The 13,748-nt window shown below is 40.0% G+C and overlaps 1 protein-coding gene across 1 annotated transcript in view; it reads left to right on the forward strand.

Moving 5' to 3' along the window:
* The window catches only part of LOC147316344 (uncharacterized), a 101,507-nt gene that overhangs the window by 67,683 nt on the left and 20,076 nt on the right, over window positions 1-13,748 (forward strand). The window contains exons 24-38 of the mRNA XM_086259769.1: window positions 1,324-1,359; window positions 1,859-1,903; window positions 2,566-2,619; window positions 3,098-3,151; window positions 4,754-4,834; window positions 6,588-6,629; window positions 7,960-8,037; window positions 8,403-8,438; window positions 8,618-8,671; window positions 8,919-8,972; window positions 9,744-9,785; window positions 10,781-10,885; window positions 11,050-11,103; window positions 11,576-11,629; window positions 13,616-13,669. Coding sequence (XP_086115895.1) covers window positions 1,324-1,359; window positions 1,859-1,903; window positions 2,566-2,619; window positions 3,098-3,151; window positions 4,754-4,834; window positions 6,588-6,629; window positions 7,960-8,037; window positions 8,403-8,438; window positions 8,618-8,671; window positions 8,919-8,972; window positions 9,744-9,785; window positions 10,781-10,885; window positions 11,050-11,103; window positions 11,576-11,629; window positions 13,616-13,669 — 843 coding nt within the window. The remainder of the gene's footprint in view (window positions 1-1,323; window positions 1,360-1,858; window positions 1,904-2,565; window positions 2,620-3,097; window positions 3,152-4,753; window positions 4,835-6,587; window positions 6,630-7,959; window positions 8,038-8,402; window positions 8,439-8,617; window positions 8,672-8,918; window positions 8,973-9,743; window positions 9,786-10,780; window positions 10,886-11,049; window positions 11,104-11,575; window positions 11,630-13,615; window positions 13,670-13,748) is intronic.

Genomic DNA, 13,748 nt, shown 5'->3' on the forward strand with positions numbered 1-13,748 from the left:
GCTGAAAGAATCACATGTGAAATATTTGAAATGGAAGGGTTCAAAAGTAAGTGGACACGCCCAGAAGAGCGGAAGAGTGGAGCTGCCTGTCAGATTGAGGCATAAAGAGGTCATCATTCACATGAAGGAGATCCAGAGTCAGAGAGGCGTCAGAGGTTGTTTGCCGTGAAGCAGCACAAAGTGGGAAAATAACTGGTACACAAATATCGTTGATGGCTGGGAAAAATATTTTTGTGGTGTGTAAAAAAAAAAAAAAAAAAAAAGCCCATTTGTAACTGCACGGCAAGTGAGAAATGTTTTCTGTGTGTCAGCATACATGTGTCCCTGTCAGTGATTAAGACAGCATGACCTCAGAGGATTCAAAACAGGATGCAAAACCATGGTAACCCTGCAAATAGGAGAGAAAAGCGTGCAATTTACAAAAAAAAAAAACAGACCAAAAAAAGAACAATAGGAAGCTACGAGTGCTGTGGAACAATTTTCTGCAATGACACAAAATGACACAAAATTAACCTCAATCAAATGTTACAAAGAGGAGAATGTAGTGGGGAGAAAAAAGGAATAGCTCAAAAACCAAAGGTCATGTGACCTCATGTGTAAAGCATTGTAGCAGTTCTGAAGTGACAGTGCGTACAGGAGCATTATGTGTGGTAATATTCAGAAAAAACATCCTAAACATAAAGTTAGAGAGAGCTTTTCAGGGTGAAGAGTGGGACTATCCTCAAGTGACTGAGTCAAATACTCTAATCTAAGTGTGATTGAGGATGCAATCTGCTTGCTGAAGAACAGACTGGATAGCAGACTATCAGCAGAGAGACCACTCAAAGAGGAAAGTGGAAGTATAGGGAAGGCCTGGAGACTGCAGCCGGTCACTGAGTATATCAGCCCCCTACTAATCAACCCGTAAACACTGAGCACCGTGTTTGTGTCATAACAGCGACACATCATAGTCGGAGTCAAATTAAAGCTGAGAATTGCCACATTAATCATATTTCGGTGTTTCTTTGTTGAAAAAGCCAGAAGAACAGTGCAAACATTTTAAAAAGAATGTAGTGTGGTATGAAGCCAAGAGAAAAATTTCACACACTCATTTTTTTTCTCAACAGCTGCTGATTTTATTATATTCACATTCTCAGTGCAAGAAAAAAGCTAACTTGGCAAAGGAAATATTCTGTGTTTTAACCTTCACATCATATGCTAACTTCACGAAAGTCCTTGAAGACTTTTTTTTTAAACCTTAACCACAGTCAGCCAGAGAAATGGCTTGGATCTTTATACACATCTTGAGAACGGATGTTTTTCTGTTTCCTTTACTTTCTGCAGGGGGAGAGAGGCGCTCAAGGACCGCAAGGCTTCAAGGTGACTTATCAAAGACTTAACCTTTGCACTAAAACTTGAGTATCTACTGCCAAGAAAATAAGGCTACAAAATTCCTTCCTGTCCAACGTAGTACTCTCTGTAACTCTCCACACAAGCTCCACAGTGTTTGTACACCAGTAGTCGCAGCAGGGTATTACTGATTTCTCTGTCGGATTCTATTTTTTTTAGAAGGGATCCTTTCTTCGGTGTATATTTGGTAGGTTGGCAGTAACCCTACGAAGTCCAGTGATGTTATTGAGCTGTTACCGGAGGGTACCGTGCTGCACAAAGTTTCTTTCTGTTGTTTAGGTTTCACCAAATACTCCAAAACATTCATGGAGCACACAAAAGTTCTGCTAAACACTGAACTCAGAAAGAAATCAAATCTATGTAGTTTTTCTCTCAGCGCTGTATGACAAAGCACAGAGGTCAAGATGTTTTTCCTGCAGTTTCCTGCCTCCTGTGTGCGTCTTATTCACCCTTTTTGGTGATTTAACAGGGAAACATGGGGCCGCCAGGACTAAAGGGAGATCAAGGACCAGAGGTGAGGCTGTGCCATTTAGAGTAGGTCAAACTTTGAAGTCTAAAAATGTGCTAAATACAAGGTAAAATGATACACGTATAGGCATGAAAGGCCATTATAGCTTTGACCGAGGAGCAGAATAACAAGAGCTGCTGAGGTTTTGGTCATTGATGGAAGGAAAATAAAGTAAAATGCACTGAAATTCAGAGTTCAGTCCAAATTAAATAACTCTAAATCTGCAGTTTTGGTGTTTCTAAGCCTGTTTTGTAAATGTAGTCTTTTGAATAATGCTCATGATGATATCAAGTGTTAATTAAGAAGACTCTGTCTCAGTGCTACTGTAAAAGATGTACTGTGAGATAAAAGCCAAGATACAGTAAAAATTCAGTTTCCATGGTAACATATGAATCATTTAGATCATCCTCACATATAAAAACAATACAGTTCAAAATGGAAGTGAATATGAGAAGCTTTTACAGAATAACAGCATCGCTTTAACTTGAAATACCGCATGCATGCAAATATACTGCTGCTCAGGCAACGTTTCATGAAATTCTTTGGAAAGTCAGTGTTTGCATTGTAGCTGGGCTGGGCAAGAACACCCAAAGCCCAGAAATCATATCTATAACCAAACAAAGAGAATCGAATATCCATAGTGTTGGTTTTCCTTTGTGTTTTTCCAGGGGAAGCAAGGCCCTCCTGGATCCACTGGAGCCCCAGGACTCCCGGGCAAGCCAGTAAGTGTTCTGGCATCATAAACACCAGCACTTCATGTCAAGTCTTCCTTTTTCTCATCGCCTTATCTGTCACCTTGCCGTATCGTCCTCTTTCTTAACGCCGCCAGCCAAATAGAGAGATAAATAGATAAACCTCAGCAGGCAGAGATAGAGAAGAAGTAGGGGAGAAAAGTCCAGAATTTTTACACAGACGATCAGTAATCAAATTTAAGAATTAATTAGTGGAAAGAGGCAAATCTAAGCGCTTTATGCCGGGAACGGAGGCAGAGGCCCAATCTGTTCTCCACACCTGCTTCGGTAATGAGCATCTGTCTTTATTCAAAAGCAGGGAGGGAAAAGAGGCATTTCATAAATCCTGGCTAAGGGAAATTATGTTGGAACACAGCAGCCTGCTGAAGCAGTGAGGAGGAGGAGATAAATGTGTGTGAGAAGATGAAGGCCTGGTGATAGATGTGTCTCTTTTCACCACTATTTACAGGGCTCACCAGGGGAGCCAGGGGTACCTGGGAACGATGGACTGAAAGGAGAAAAGGTAGGTAAACTTCAAATCAAGTCCTCACCTGAAAGCAAAGAAAAATGAAGCTATGATGTTTTATTACAGGTTCAACATGCCAGACAACTTGCAAAGATGCCTTTTAGATTACTTGCCCTTCGTCCAATCCTCAGTCATTGTGTAACTTTGTGTTCCTGTCTCCGGTGCCTCTCACTCCTCTGTTTTTGCACACAAATGTTTTTTTCTTCTTCTTGCAGTTATATTCCAAACACTTTGCTGAAAGTGGCAAACTAGAAAAGTGGAAAAGTGTGCAGCTGACATGCATATTTGATGGGGTTTGTTACTTGTCAGAAAGAATGAAGATGCACTCAATTCTCCCCACCCACCAGAGTCACTCTGTTATTCTCCAGAGCAGAGAAATAGACCTAGAGTGCTTAAGCCTCCTATATTCATTCACATAAAATGCTTAAGCCTTGTTTTTTCCATTGTATAATCCTCCTTTGTCAAATTTGCTATACTGACTCCAATCTAAGAGGCACTTCATTCGTGTGGCGCTCTATGAATAAATAGGAGAAAAAAATAAGCAGCGTCTGTGGCTTAAATATGAGGCTGGGGGTAGAAGGCAGTTAGCGTAGCATAGAGTAAAAAATGTTAGCAGATGCAGCAATTAACAATGTTTATACATACATATATATGTATATTCTTATTAGGAACTTTAAAGGTAACTAGTAAATATAGTATATTGTCAGCTTAATCAATCAAGCAATCATGACTTTTTTAAAATGGGACTTTACTGTGGAAGACTGTCTCTTGAGCAGTAATAGCTGCTAATATTATTGACAAAACAATAAAATGCTACAATTCTTTCATTTATTTTTCAAGCAGTATTTTCCAAAAACAAGCAAAAAAGGAAAAGAACAGCTATATGAATGCTAAGCATGGTGGCAGTCTTTACCCAACAATGCTGACATGCTCATTTGTAGCAGCTAGTCATTACCACCATGCTAAAAATTGATAAGTATCAATAAAGCACTGTTGAGGTTGATAGCAAAGGCATAGCAAAGAACAGATGAGGAACAAAGTAACTCACTCAGTTAAGGTCAAACTTCCTGTTTCAACAATAAGACAGAGCCCAGGAAAAAAATGGCATCTGTGGGAGAGATCCAGGGAGAAAACTGCTGACCAAAAAGAAATAAACATCTTGATGATCCCTAAAATTTAAGAGGAAAATCATTCTCTGAAATTTTTCAAAGCTTTCAGTCCCTTTGCATCTGCCATAAAATAAACATGCCATTTCATAAAAAGATCACCATAGCAACAGTCAAACATGGTTGTGGAAGTGATTTAACAAGGGGAGCAGTTGTTTTTTTCACATAGGGTCAGGTGGGTTTGGATAGGGTTTTTTTTGATGATTTAAAACATGTGAGTGTGACAAATATGCAAAACAAAAGGTTCTCCCACTAACATGATGCGCTGGTGTTGACATCGTTCACATGTGCATCCTTGCATCTTCTCACCCTTTTTTTCACCTCACTGTGTCTAACTAACACTGCACTTTCTTTGGCTTGTTAAGAAGACAGGGCTGGTTTAATGTTTTTTTATGGAGAAATTTCTAAATAGCATCTGTCTTTCTGTCTGTAGGGGGACTCTGGTGGAATGATCGGCCCACCAGGACCTCCAGGTCCTAAGGGTGAGCCTGGCGAACCTGTGGGTGGATATATGGTGGGTATTATATCAAATGTAGACAGTAACCTCACCTTGTTGGGTTCAGCTCTGAAGACACAGGATACAGCATTAAAAACTATTAATGCAGTCCAATAAAACAGCAGATGGAAACACAGGAGACTTTCAGAAATGCAGATCACCTGCAAACAGCTAGAGTAGCAGCAGGCAAGTTAAAGAAACTAGGTCCTCCAGCAGCGCAGATGCAATGATGTTATGAAGTAGCAATGTCATTAGATAGTCCACCATCACATATCCCCATCCTGGATAATCACCTATCCTTGTAATTGGAGCACATAGCTGTTCAGTTTCTTTTATAGACATGGCTCTGCATATAGAAATGTTCATTATAGCTTTCCCAAAGAGGCTGTGCATGTGCAGCCACAGCCTCAATCCCGGTTGATGGCACTCGCACTTCTCAATCACCTGTGGACTTCTGCAGCTTTAAACAGTCGTGTTTGTTTGTGTGTGGAAACACCAATCTGAACATTAAGCCCAACAGCAGACCTACTGATCAAGCAAGCCATGGGTACCGTGAGCAGAGTAATAAAGGAAAGATTGTGTTCAGGCCGACGTATTTAAACCTCTTAACATTCTCCTGCACTGGGAAAATTGGAAAGGGATTGAAAAACACGGCTGTGGGTGTCAAGATGGGGTGTTTACCACGTGAAAATGACCTCTCACAGTGTTGTATGCAACAGGTGAAAAAGCTAAACTAAGAAAAATGGCTTTCATTTAAAGCAGACATATTTCTGTCTTTTGAAAATACCATTAGTGTGCGGAGATGTAGGAAGAAATGTCCTTAGCATTTATGGACGTTATCATATAAGACAAAGGTAAGGGAAAAGGAAATAAACAAAACATATCTTTAATGAGTTAGCCTGCTCAAGCAGCTAAGGACAAAGCCACTTTTATTCATGCGGGGTCGCCACAGCAGGTAGCGCCGCACATTTGATTTGGCAGATTTTTGTATTCAGTGCCCTTCCTGACACAACCCCAAAGGAATCTGTTTCTCCTTCCACGATCGTTTCCTTGTTAGGCAAATGTATAAACCACTGAACTAAGCTGTCACACACTTTGTTGAGCTTGCCTTCAACTGAATAATAACCAGCTAAGTCTTTGTACTTTAAACATGCTGTTTATATAAATTTCTATAAATTTATGATCTACTCTCACATACCGAGGGAGAAGTTCTGTTTCTGTAGAGTGGAAGTGCCCCACTAATGTCATCAGATCTCTTTGGTTTCAAAAGTTCTGTACTTCCCAAACTTTAGTGTTTTACGTTTGACTGAACTGGTCCATTTCTCCCCAAAACTGTAAGAACTGCTGTGTTGGCTCAAACCCAGCTTCTGCCCAGCTAATTTACAATGTAGGACTTGCACCAGAAATACATGCTGACCACAGAAATCAATGTCTCATCTGGATGGTACAGTAAATAATGCCCGCACCTCGATTCCAATTAAGGTTTTTTGTTTTCTCCCCCACCCCCCACCCTCTCTGTGGTACGGCATTATCACCTTGCATCTGTACAGTGAAACTAATCAAATTGTTGTAAGCAGTATTGAACATGTGCTCATAAGGCAACACTGTAATGTGTGTAGCTCATACTGATTCAAGACTCCTGTTTGAATTAAAGCACTAGGGCTGCTTCTCGGGCCTTACCTCAGTTCTCAAAGAGAATTGCTGATCAGTGTGCAGTGAATTTCTATTCTAAAGTCTTCTTTGTTTTTTTGTTTTGTTTTTGTTTTTACAGGGGGACGGGTTGCCTTTAACTAGAGGGTCTCGTGGACCTAAGGTAGGTCCTCCAACATCACCAAATAAGCAATAAAAAGTGAAAAAGAAACAATTCAGCTAAATAAATTTAATTGTACTACAAAAAAGAAGAAGTTGTAACAAATAGCTTACCTGGCACGAATTCCAGGATAGCATGAGCTTGAAAATGTGTCACGGGAATGAAAACGTCCACACTTTGCTTTGTTCTACAGAACCTGACACCGACTACATGTGTCATGTTCTGTAATGATGTAACATTATGTAATCCTAGGCTGAGACCTTAGGGCTCTGTGTGGCTATCTGAACACTTTGTTCAGATCTATTGGTGCAATATTCCTCTGTGGGAAAAAGTAAGTGCAGCCTTGGCTTTACGCGGTAGCGCTGCTCCATTTAACTTCTTATAGTGTGTTTTGCATCATTGTCCTCCTGGTCGTACTGTGCCTCACTCAAATTCTTGACCACCTTTCCATGTAAAGTTTCCTCATTTGCAAAATGTTGCTCTTGCATGCAGTGCCCACGTTAAATCCCCTCCATAAGCATTCCAGTGAGATTCTGATAGGATCTTGTGTGTAGTTTTTATTTGGCCAGACCCTTCTTTAACCTTTAATTTTCTTCTTTTTGAGCCATTCTTTGCTAAATTTACCCGTATGCTTGAGGTTATTATCCTGTTGAAAGGTAGCTTTTTGAACACATTGCCTTCAAGGACACTGCTTTACAGCTTCTCCTTAAAACTGGCCTCTGGTCTATTGCGTTTAAACCATTCTCTCTGATTTCCTTGAGCGCATTATTCCAACAAACCTACCTTGAAGTTTATTATCAAACTAATTTTGCTTTGATGGTCTTTTTTGGATTTCACTTAAACATTACACAATAAAGTTTTGAGGTTCTTGGAGACTTTTTTTTACTGCTCTACATCATCTTCCATGTTATTTACTTTTTTTAACATGAAGATATATCTCCTGAAGTCCATCTAATACCAGCTGGAAATCACTAATATGACTGATATCACTGAAATTGTCATAACATGCTTGGATATCAAAGAGATTTCATTCTTTTTTCTGATCACTTTGTACTATCAATATCAGTGGATTTGACATGGAAAAATAATTGCACAGTTGAGTATCTTATGTATCATACGTAGGCAAAATGATGGACATAATTAAAATCTGCATGATAACGGCCTTCACCGCGGTTATGTTTTCTTTCTTTACCCTTTAAGCAAAGAGGCACAAGATAACAGGAAATGGATTCTGGCAGTCTTTGAATACTTAATGAGCAATGCAGCAGCCCTTCCTTTAGCTGGATTCACCATCATTAAATCATCACTGACCACTCCCTTGTGTTTGTGTTAGGGTGAAAGAGGCATCCCGGGATTGCCCGGAGACCACGGTGAAAAGGGCGAACCTGGGGAGAGCATTACAGGGCCACCTGTGAGTATGATGTCGTATTGATTGGTCAGTGAGCACCAAACCATTTATTATTTAGTGGCACCCTTGAAACATTTCAGATTCCTGCTTTTGTCTTAGGCGTGGAAAGAATGGGCTACTCTCTGAATACTGGAGATGTGTTTTTATTAGAAACATCGGTCATTACTTGCTCTCTCGCCTCATCATGCACGCTCTGGGGTGCTAGTTTGAAACTCAGATTTGACAGTGAGTGAGTCTGTGTTCATTTTTGAAACACAGGGTTGTAGACAGAGAATCAATAGATCAAAAGGTGTCTAACACAATTCCTTTATTGGATCCTGGGTGCTAGAGGGCAGGTGGTGTTAACAAGATGTGTGATGTGTTTTTAGGGCCCCATGGGACCCACCGGGGAGCCAGGAATTGAGGTGTGTGCGATAAATTTTCTGTATCCACAACACAAACAAGATGTTCAAGTCGATTTTTAAAAATGTTCGTCCAATTAGCCATGGATCTCTTCTTGGCAATTTTGTTACAGCACTATTAACAGTAAGTGTGGGTGACTGTATAGGGCAACACTGCTAGCCTCTATCTTGGTATTTTTCAGGGCTCTCGTGGACCCCCGGGTCCATTTGGCCCCCCAGGAGCTCCAGGAAGAGAGGTGAGTTAGGGCAGCCTGTCCTTCCACTGTTTTCCACTCCCTTGCACGTTTACAGATAAAAGATGGCCAGAAGCATGGAGAAATGTCAGCTACCAACTGTGGATGAACAAGTACAATGTATCACAGCTCCTGGACACAAATCCCCACCAACTGAGAAGAGTGTGAAAGCTGAAAGTTATAGCCTTGCCTGTGTGCTTCATATCGTAACCAGAAGTGCTGTTAACTCCTTGTTCTGTCTCAATTAAAGGGCTCCCCTGGTAGGCCAGGTCCACCGGGGCCTGCTGGACCTCCAGGTGAACCAGTAAGTAAGAAAATCTCTGTTTTGCTTACAGCGGTTCAGCATCACTGATCAGCCATGAGACCTACTGAGATCACCTTAAAGTCAAACTCAGTATTCAGACTGTAGCTGCAGTTTTGGGATAATAAGTAGCTGTAGTTCTAGTGTTCAGCAACCGACACCACATTCAGGAAAATGTTCCAGTTTACAACAAATTGGCGGCCCCCTGTTGTTAGAGCATATTTTTATTCCTTTCTTGTGTCTTTGTGAGTTTCAAATGAGGAGCATTTACTAAAGTGCTAATAGCTGTAGTGTGAGTACCTCACCATTCCTACCGCTGCTGCATCAAAGCCTTGAAATTTTTGCATTTTAGCCCATTTATATTCATGCGTTGTAAAGACACATGAAAGCCATTTATACCATTTTATGTTTTTTTTTTTTTAAATACACGGGCTTCACATCAAAATGTTTTTTTTTTTTCTCAGCTTCAGAGAACAACAATATTTTGAAGATTTGGGATCATGTCTTCCAAAATAACAAAGTTATTAAACCGTTTCCTCAAGCAATCCAGATAAAACTGAGAATGAAACACTTAAAGCAAACTTTGTTAAATATGTTCAAGGAAAAAATCGCATTCCAGGCATGTAAGTCAGTCTTGTGTGCCTTGTGATGTTTTATTAAAAGAAGCAGTCGAGCAAAAATAAACAACTGCAGAAATCTCAAAAATAAAGAGAGATGAGATTTGAAATTAAGGTTTTTTTTGTTTTGTTTTTTTTGCTTCTTTTTTCCTAACAGACTGCCCTGCCGATTTTTGGAGACATGGGTGCTTTGCTTAAGGTATTTATATCTCCATAGTTGATGATAATTGCATTGTTTTCACAGAACAATTGCATGCAAAAGCGTGAGGGTTGGTATTTAAATTGAACAGCATTTGCCGGCTTGAAACAGTACTATCCCACTAATACATGGATGCAATCACTTGAGAGATATTGTGAGAAAGCCCTTGAGTGCCTTCATCAGGATGACTGGGAGAAGGAGATCCAGAAAATAAAAGAAAACAATTTCACGAGAAAGCCCGGATTACTCATTCACCAGAGGTGCACAGTGTGACAACATGTTTAGTAAAGCCTCTCAGTGTGACAATGAAATATTGAAATATCACACAAGTGCAATGCAAATAAAGTGAAAAACAAGATTATAAAGAGATTACTGTCTCAAAAGATAAGATCGGCTTCAGATATGCATTGTATACAGTTTTACAGAAGAATAATTGCTAAATAGCACTTCTCCATTCAAACAATGTGTCACCACTTGATCCAAAAGCCTCAAAACACTCACGCAAAATGACTTCTCTTCTGCCCTAGCTCCGTTTTAATTGTCTCTTCTCTACATTTTACATTACTTAAACCTTAACCCTCAATATGTAAATCTGAACGAATGTTAACTTTTGGGACATATTATATAAGTTTGTCCCAAAATCAGCAGACAGGCTATCACGGCTCGGGGCAGCGGCCGTGTGAAGAGTGGAAGGAGGACTCAAACGCAGCACTATTTATCCAATGATATTTAGGTTCTCACCTAAATGTCACAGTCAGTGAGTTTGACAAAGTTCACCACTCACCTCAGTGAGAGACACTCTTGGAGGCACTCTAGGTGGGTTCACATTATTTCTGCTCTGTGGACATTTTGAGAACACTTTATGTCAGTTGGGGTCTTGTCCTCCACCCAGGGGATGTGACATAATAAAGGGCGAAAATACAGTGTTCCAGCTCAGCCTGATGAAATCTTATCTGTGCTTCCACTTTTGCTTCCTGCCTTGCCTGCACTGGTAGAATGCCTGCAGTGTGTGCCAGACGAGAGTCCCAGGGCTGCCTGGACAGAAGGGAGAAAAAGGCTCCCCCGGAGTGCAAGGAGCAGAGGGCTTAGTGGGAGAAAAGGTACAAGTGACTCATTAGCATAGCAGACAATTTAGACAATTTACAAAGAAAATGTGACTTTGATTTGCATTGCACATCATGCTTTCAGTGCTCCTTCATGAATATTTTGAGTGCATGCTTGCGCTATTGAACACAAATCCATTATGGACTCCTTTTCCAAACAGGGAGATCCTGGGGTCAGAGGCCCGATGGGTAACCCGGGAAAAGAAGGTCCAAAGGTAGGCAAGAAGATGTCAAACGTAAACTTGTGAAATAACAAAAATGGATTTTATAAAGATATTACTATATGAATAACCCATTTTATCAGCATGACAAGAATGTGTAGAAGATATAGCCTTATTTTATGATATTGTTTGCTTAAATGTGCATTTAATCTGCTAGACAAAGATTTGCACTGAAAAAAAAGCTTTTCATGAATTTATTTTTGCATTATTCCTGAAAGCCTAAGTAGCTGTTCCACAACTCATATTATTCTGAACACACTTGGGTTTTCACTGCAGAAGTTGTTGCTATGGATACAGTCTTGTACCATGGTGAAATAGGCTAGGCAATTTCAAGTTGTGTGCTGGAAGATGCATTTTGAAATTTATGCCCATCAGACTTTAGTTTAAGGTTTGTTTTTTTTTCTTCCCTTTTTCCTTGTGAAAAACATTCACTTTTCCCTACTTTATTGCTTCTGCTTTCCTGCAGGGAGTAAAAGGAGAGAGAGGGTTCCCAGGCCCTATAGGCGATAAAGGTGATGAGGTGAGTGAAGAAAAAGTTGAATCTAAACAAATTAATCCAGTGGTTATCTAACCAGGTCAGAAGTCACCGTGACATTGAGAAAGAGGTTTTTCAAACGGATGTAAATATATTCTAATGTTGGCCTAATCTTAAAGTCTGTCTGCTCTCAGAGTCTGTTTTCAAAAGAAGCTATCAAAAGCTATCCGCAGAGCTGCATTTGCACTATGCCCTATCTCTTGCTCTCCAAGGAACTACTTTATGAAGAACAAAGCCTGCCCTGCGTGTTTGTGTGTGTTCATTTAAAAAAAGACAGTGTTGAAAGCAGCTGAGAAGTTTCCCATAGGTCAGCTTTCAGCACTGAACTGCCATGGCAGAAGAGTTTTACTAGCAGGCACACTTGCTACTAGATTATAACAGCTCAATAAAAGACATGTTTTGGTCAGATAGCAGGTTTATTTTTCTTTCAGTGATCAAAGAAATGCATGCAATGGCATCTCTAAAATATAGCAAACAATACACTATAGGGCCTAGTCGCCAAATAAATTAATAAAGTTGTCGCATGATGAAGTGCCCCACAGTAGAAAATGTGATGTTCTGCTGCTTCTGCATACTCAGATAAGCTCTAAAGGAAAGAAAATACAAGCATAAGCTCAGAAGTCATTACAGTGTATAGAAAAGCTTTTGAATTCATCCTTTAAAATGTAGCATAGATTTTAACAAAACAGATGTGACATCACAATGACCAATAATTTAATTTATCCACATTTTAAGAATATATGCTTGATGTGCTCGGAGCAGCACAGCTGACTTTCAGCATGGCCACATAACTCTCCATCAGCACTATAGTGTTCGTACAATATAGGATCCAAACAGAGAACTCCAAGGTAGACAAAATAATAAAAGGCATGCCTTTTATTAGGTTGACAGAAAAGTCCAATAACTACATCCAACTGGGAGTTAATAGAGATCCTAGAAAACCACAGGGAGCCAGGAACAACAAGGATACACAGGCTGAAGGAATGGCTCTATCTACACACACTGAGCACTGATAGGAAACTGGAGACTAGTGGGGAACAGGACACAGCTGAACATAATTAATACAGGTGAGACTAGTTAGGGCACAAACAGGAAGTAAAATTAGAATGAGAAACGACAGACAACAAGCCACAAAGAGCTTCCAGGTCAGGAAAATGAAGCCAGTGCAGAAGTGCCCAAAATCTACATTCTATGTGAAAGCCACCAGCTGTGGTTGAAAATAAGACTTTGTGAAGTCTATGGAGAAATGTTTTTCCGTCTTGACCTCAGGAAAGACTTTCCTCCTGAGTTCATGGGCTCACTCACTCATTCTGATTCATACTAAATAAAAAATTAAGTCTATTTTGTAAATCTCGGCCATGTATGTTTCAAATTGGAGACATTTTCTATACTATGTAACCACGTGTGCATTGGCTAGCAAAATAAATCACAAGTCATTAGCCAGTGAGTGTGCGGTTTCACAGTCAGACCCACCCCTTCTTGTCACATCTGTTTTTTTGCAACCAAGATGGTGATGGTAGAAACGTTCATCTGAAAGCTTCAAAGAGGAACTTCAGAAGCCAGTTTTCGTGCTCTCTGTGGCCACAGCTGTAACAAGGAGACACTGAAACAAGACGGATGAACAAAACATAAATAAGCTCATTCAGGGAATGCAGGAAGACAAAGACAGAAGGAGGAACAGATTGGGAAACGCTGAGAGAACTAAACAGACAATTAACAAACTGAAAGTAGCAACTGGAGTGAAATACAAATCAAAATTCAGAACTAGGCAGGAACCAGAACTCAGAGCTACAGACAGTTATTACCAGAAATCCATGAAGTAAGCACAGAAATCAGAGACTATTTCTGCACATGTGTAAACCACTACATTATGAAGCCACTAGTGATGCAGAAAAATATTAATGTAATAATTCTTTTGATGATAGTAAGAAGTAAATTTTAAAAAATAATAACTAATTTTGTCTCCTCTAGGGGCCTTCAGGAGCACCAGGGCTACCAGGTGTGCCTGGTCGAACAGGGGCCCCGGTAAGAAATCCGTCCTCCATGTGGTCTAAAATTATGCAAAATCTCTTTAATTGTTTCATACTATAAAATAAGTGTGCTA

The sequence above is a fragment of the Aulonocara sp. 'chitande type north' Nkhata Bay genome, linkage group LG13 (assembly GCF_057382095.1).
Source record: "Aulonocara sp. 'chitande type north' Nkhata Bay isolate Kocher_YH1m ecotype deep benthic linkage group LG13, A_spYH_male_GT1.1, whole genome shotgun sequence".
In the NCBI taxonomy this organism is placed as follows: Eukaryota; Metazoa; Chordata; class Actinopteri; order Cichliformes; family Cichlidae; genus Aulonocara; species Aulonocara sp. 'chitande type north' Nkhata Bay.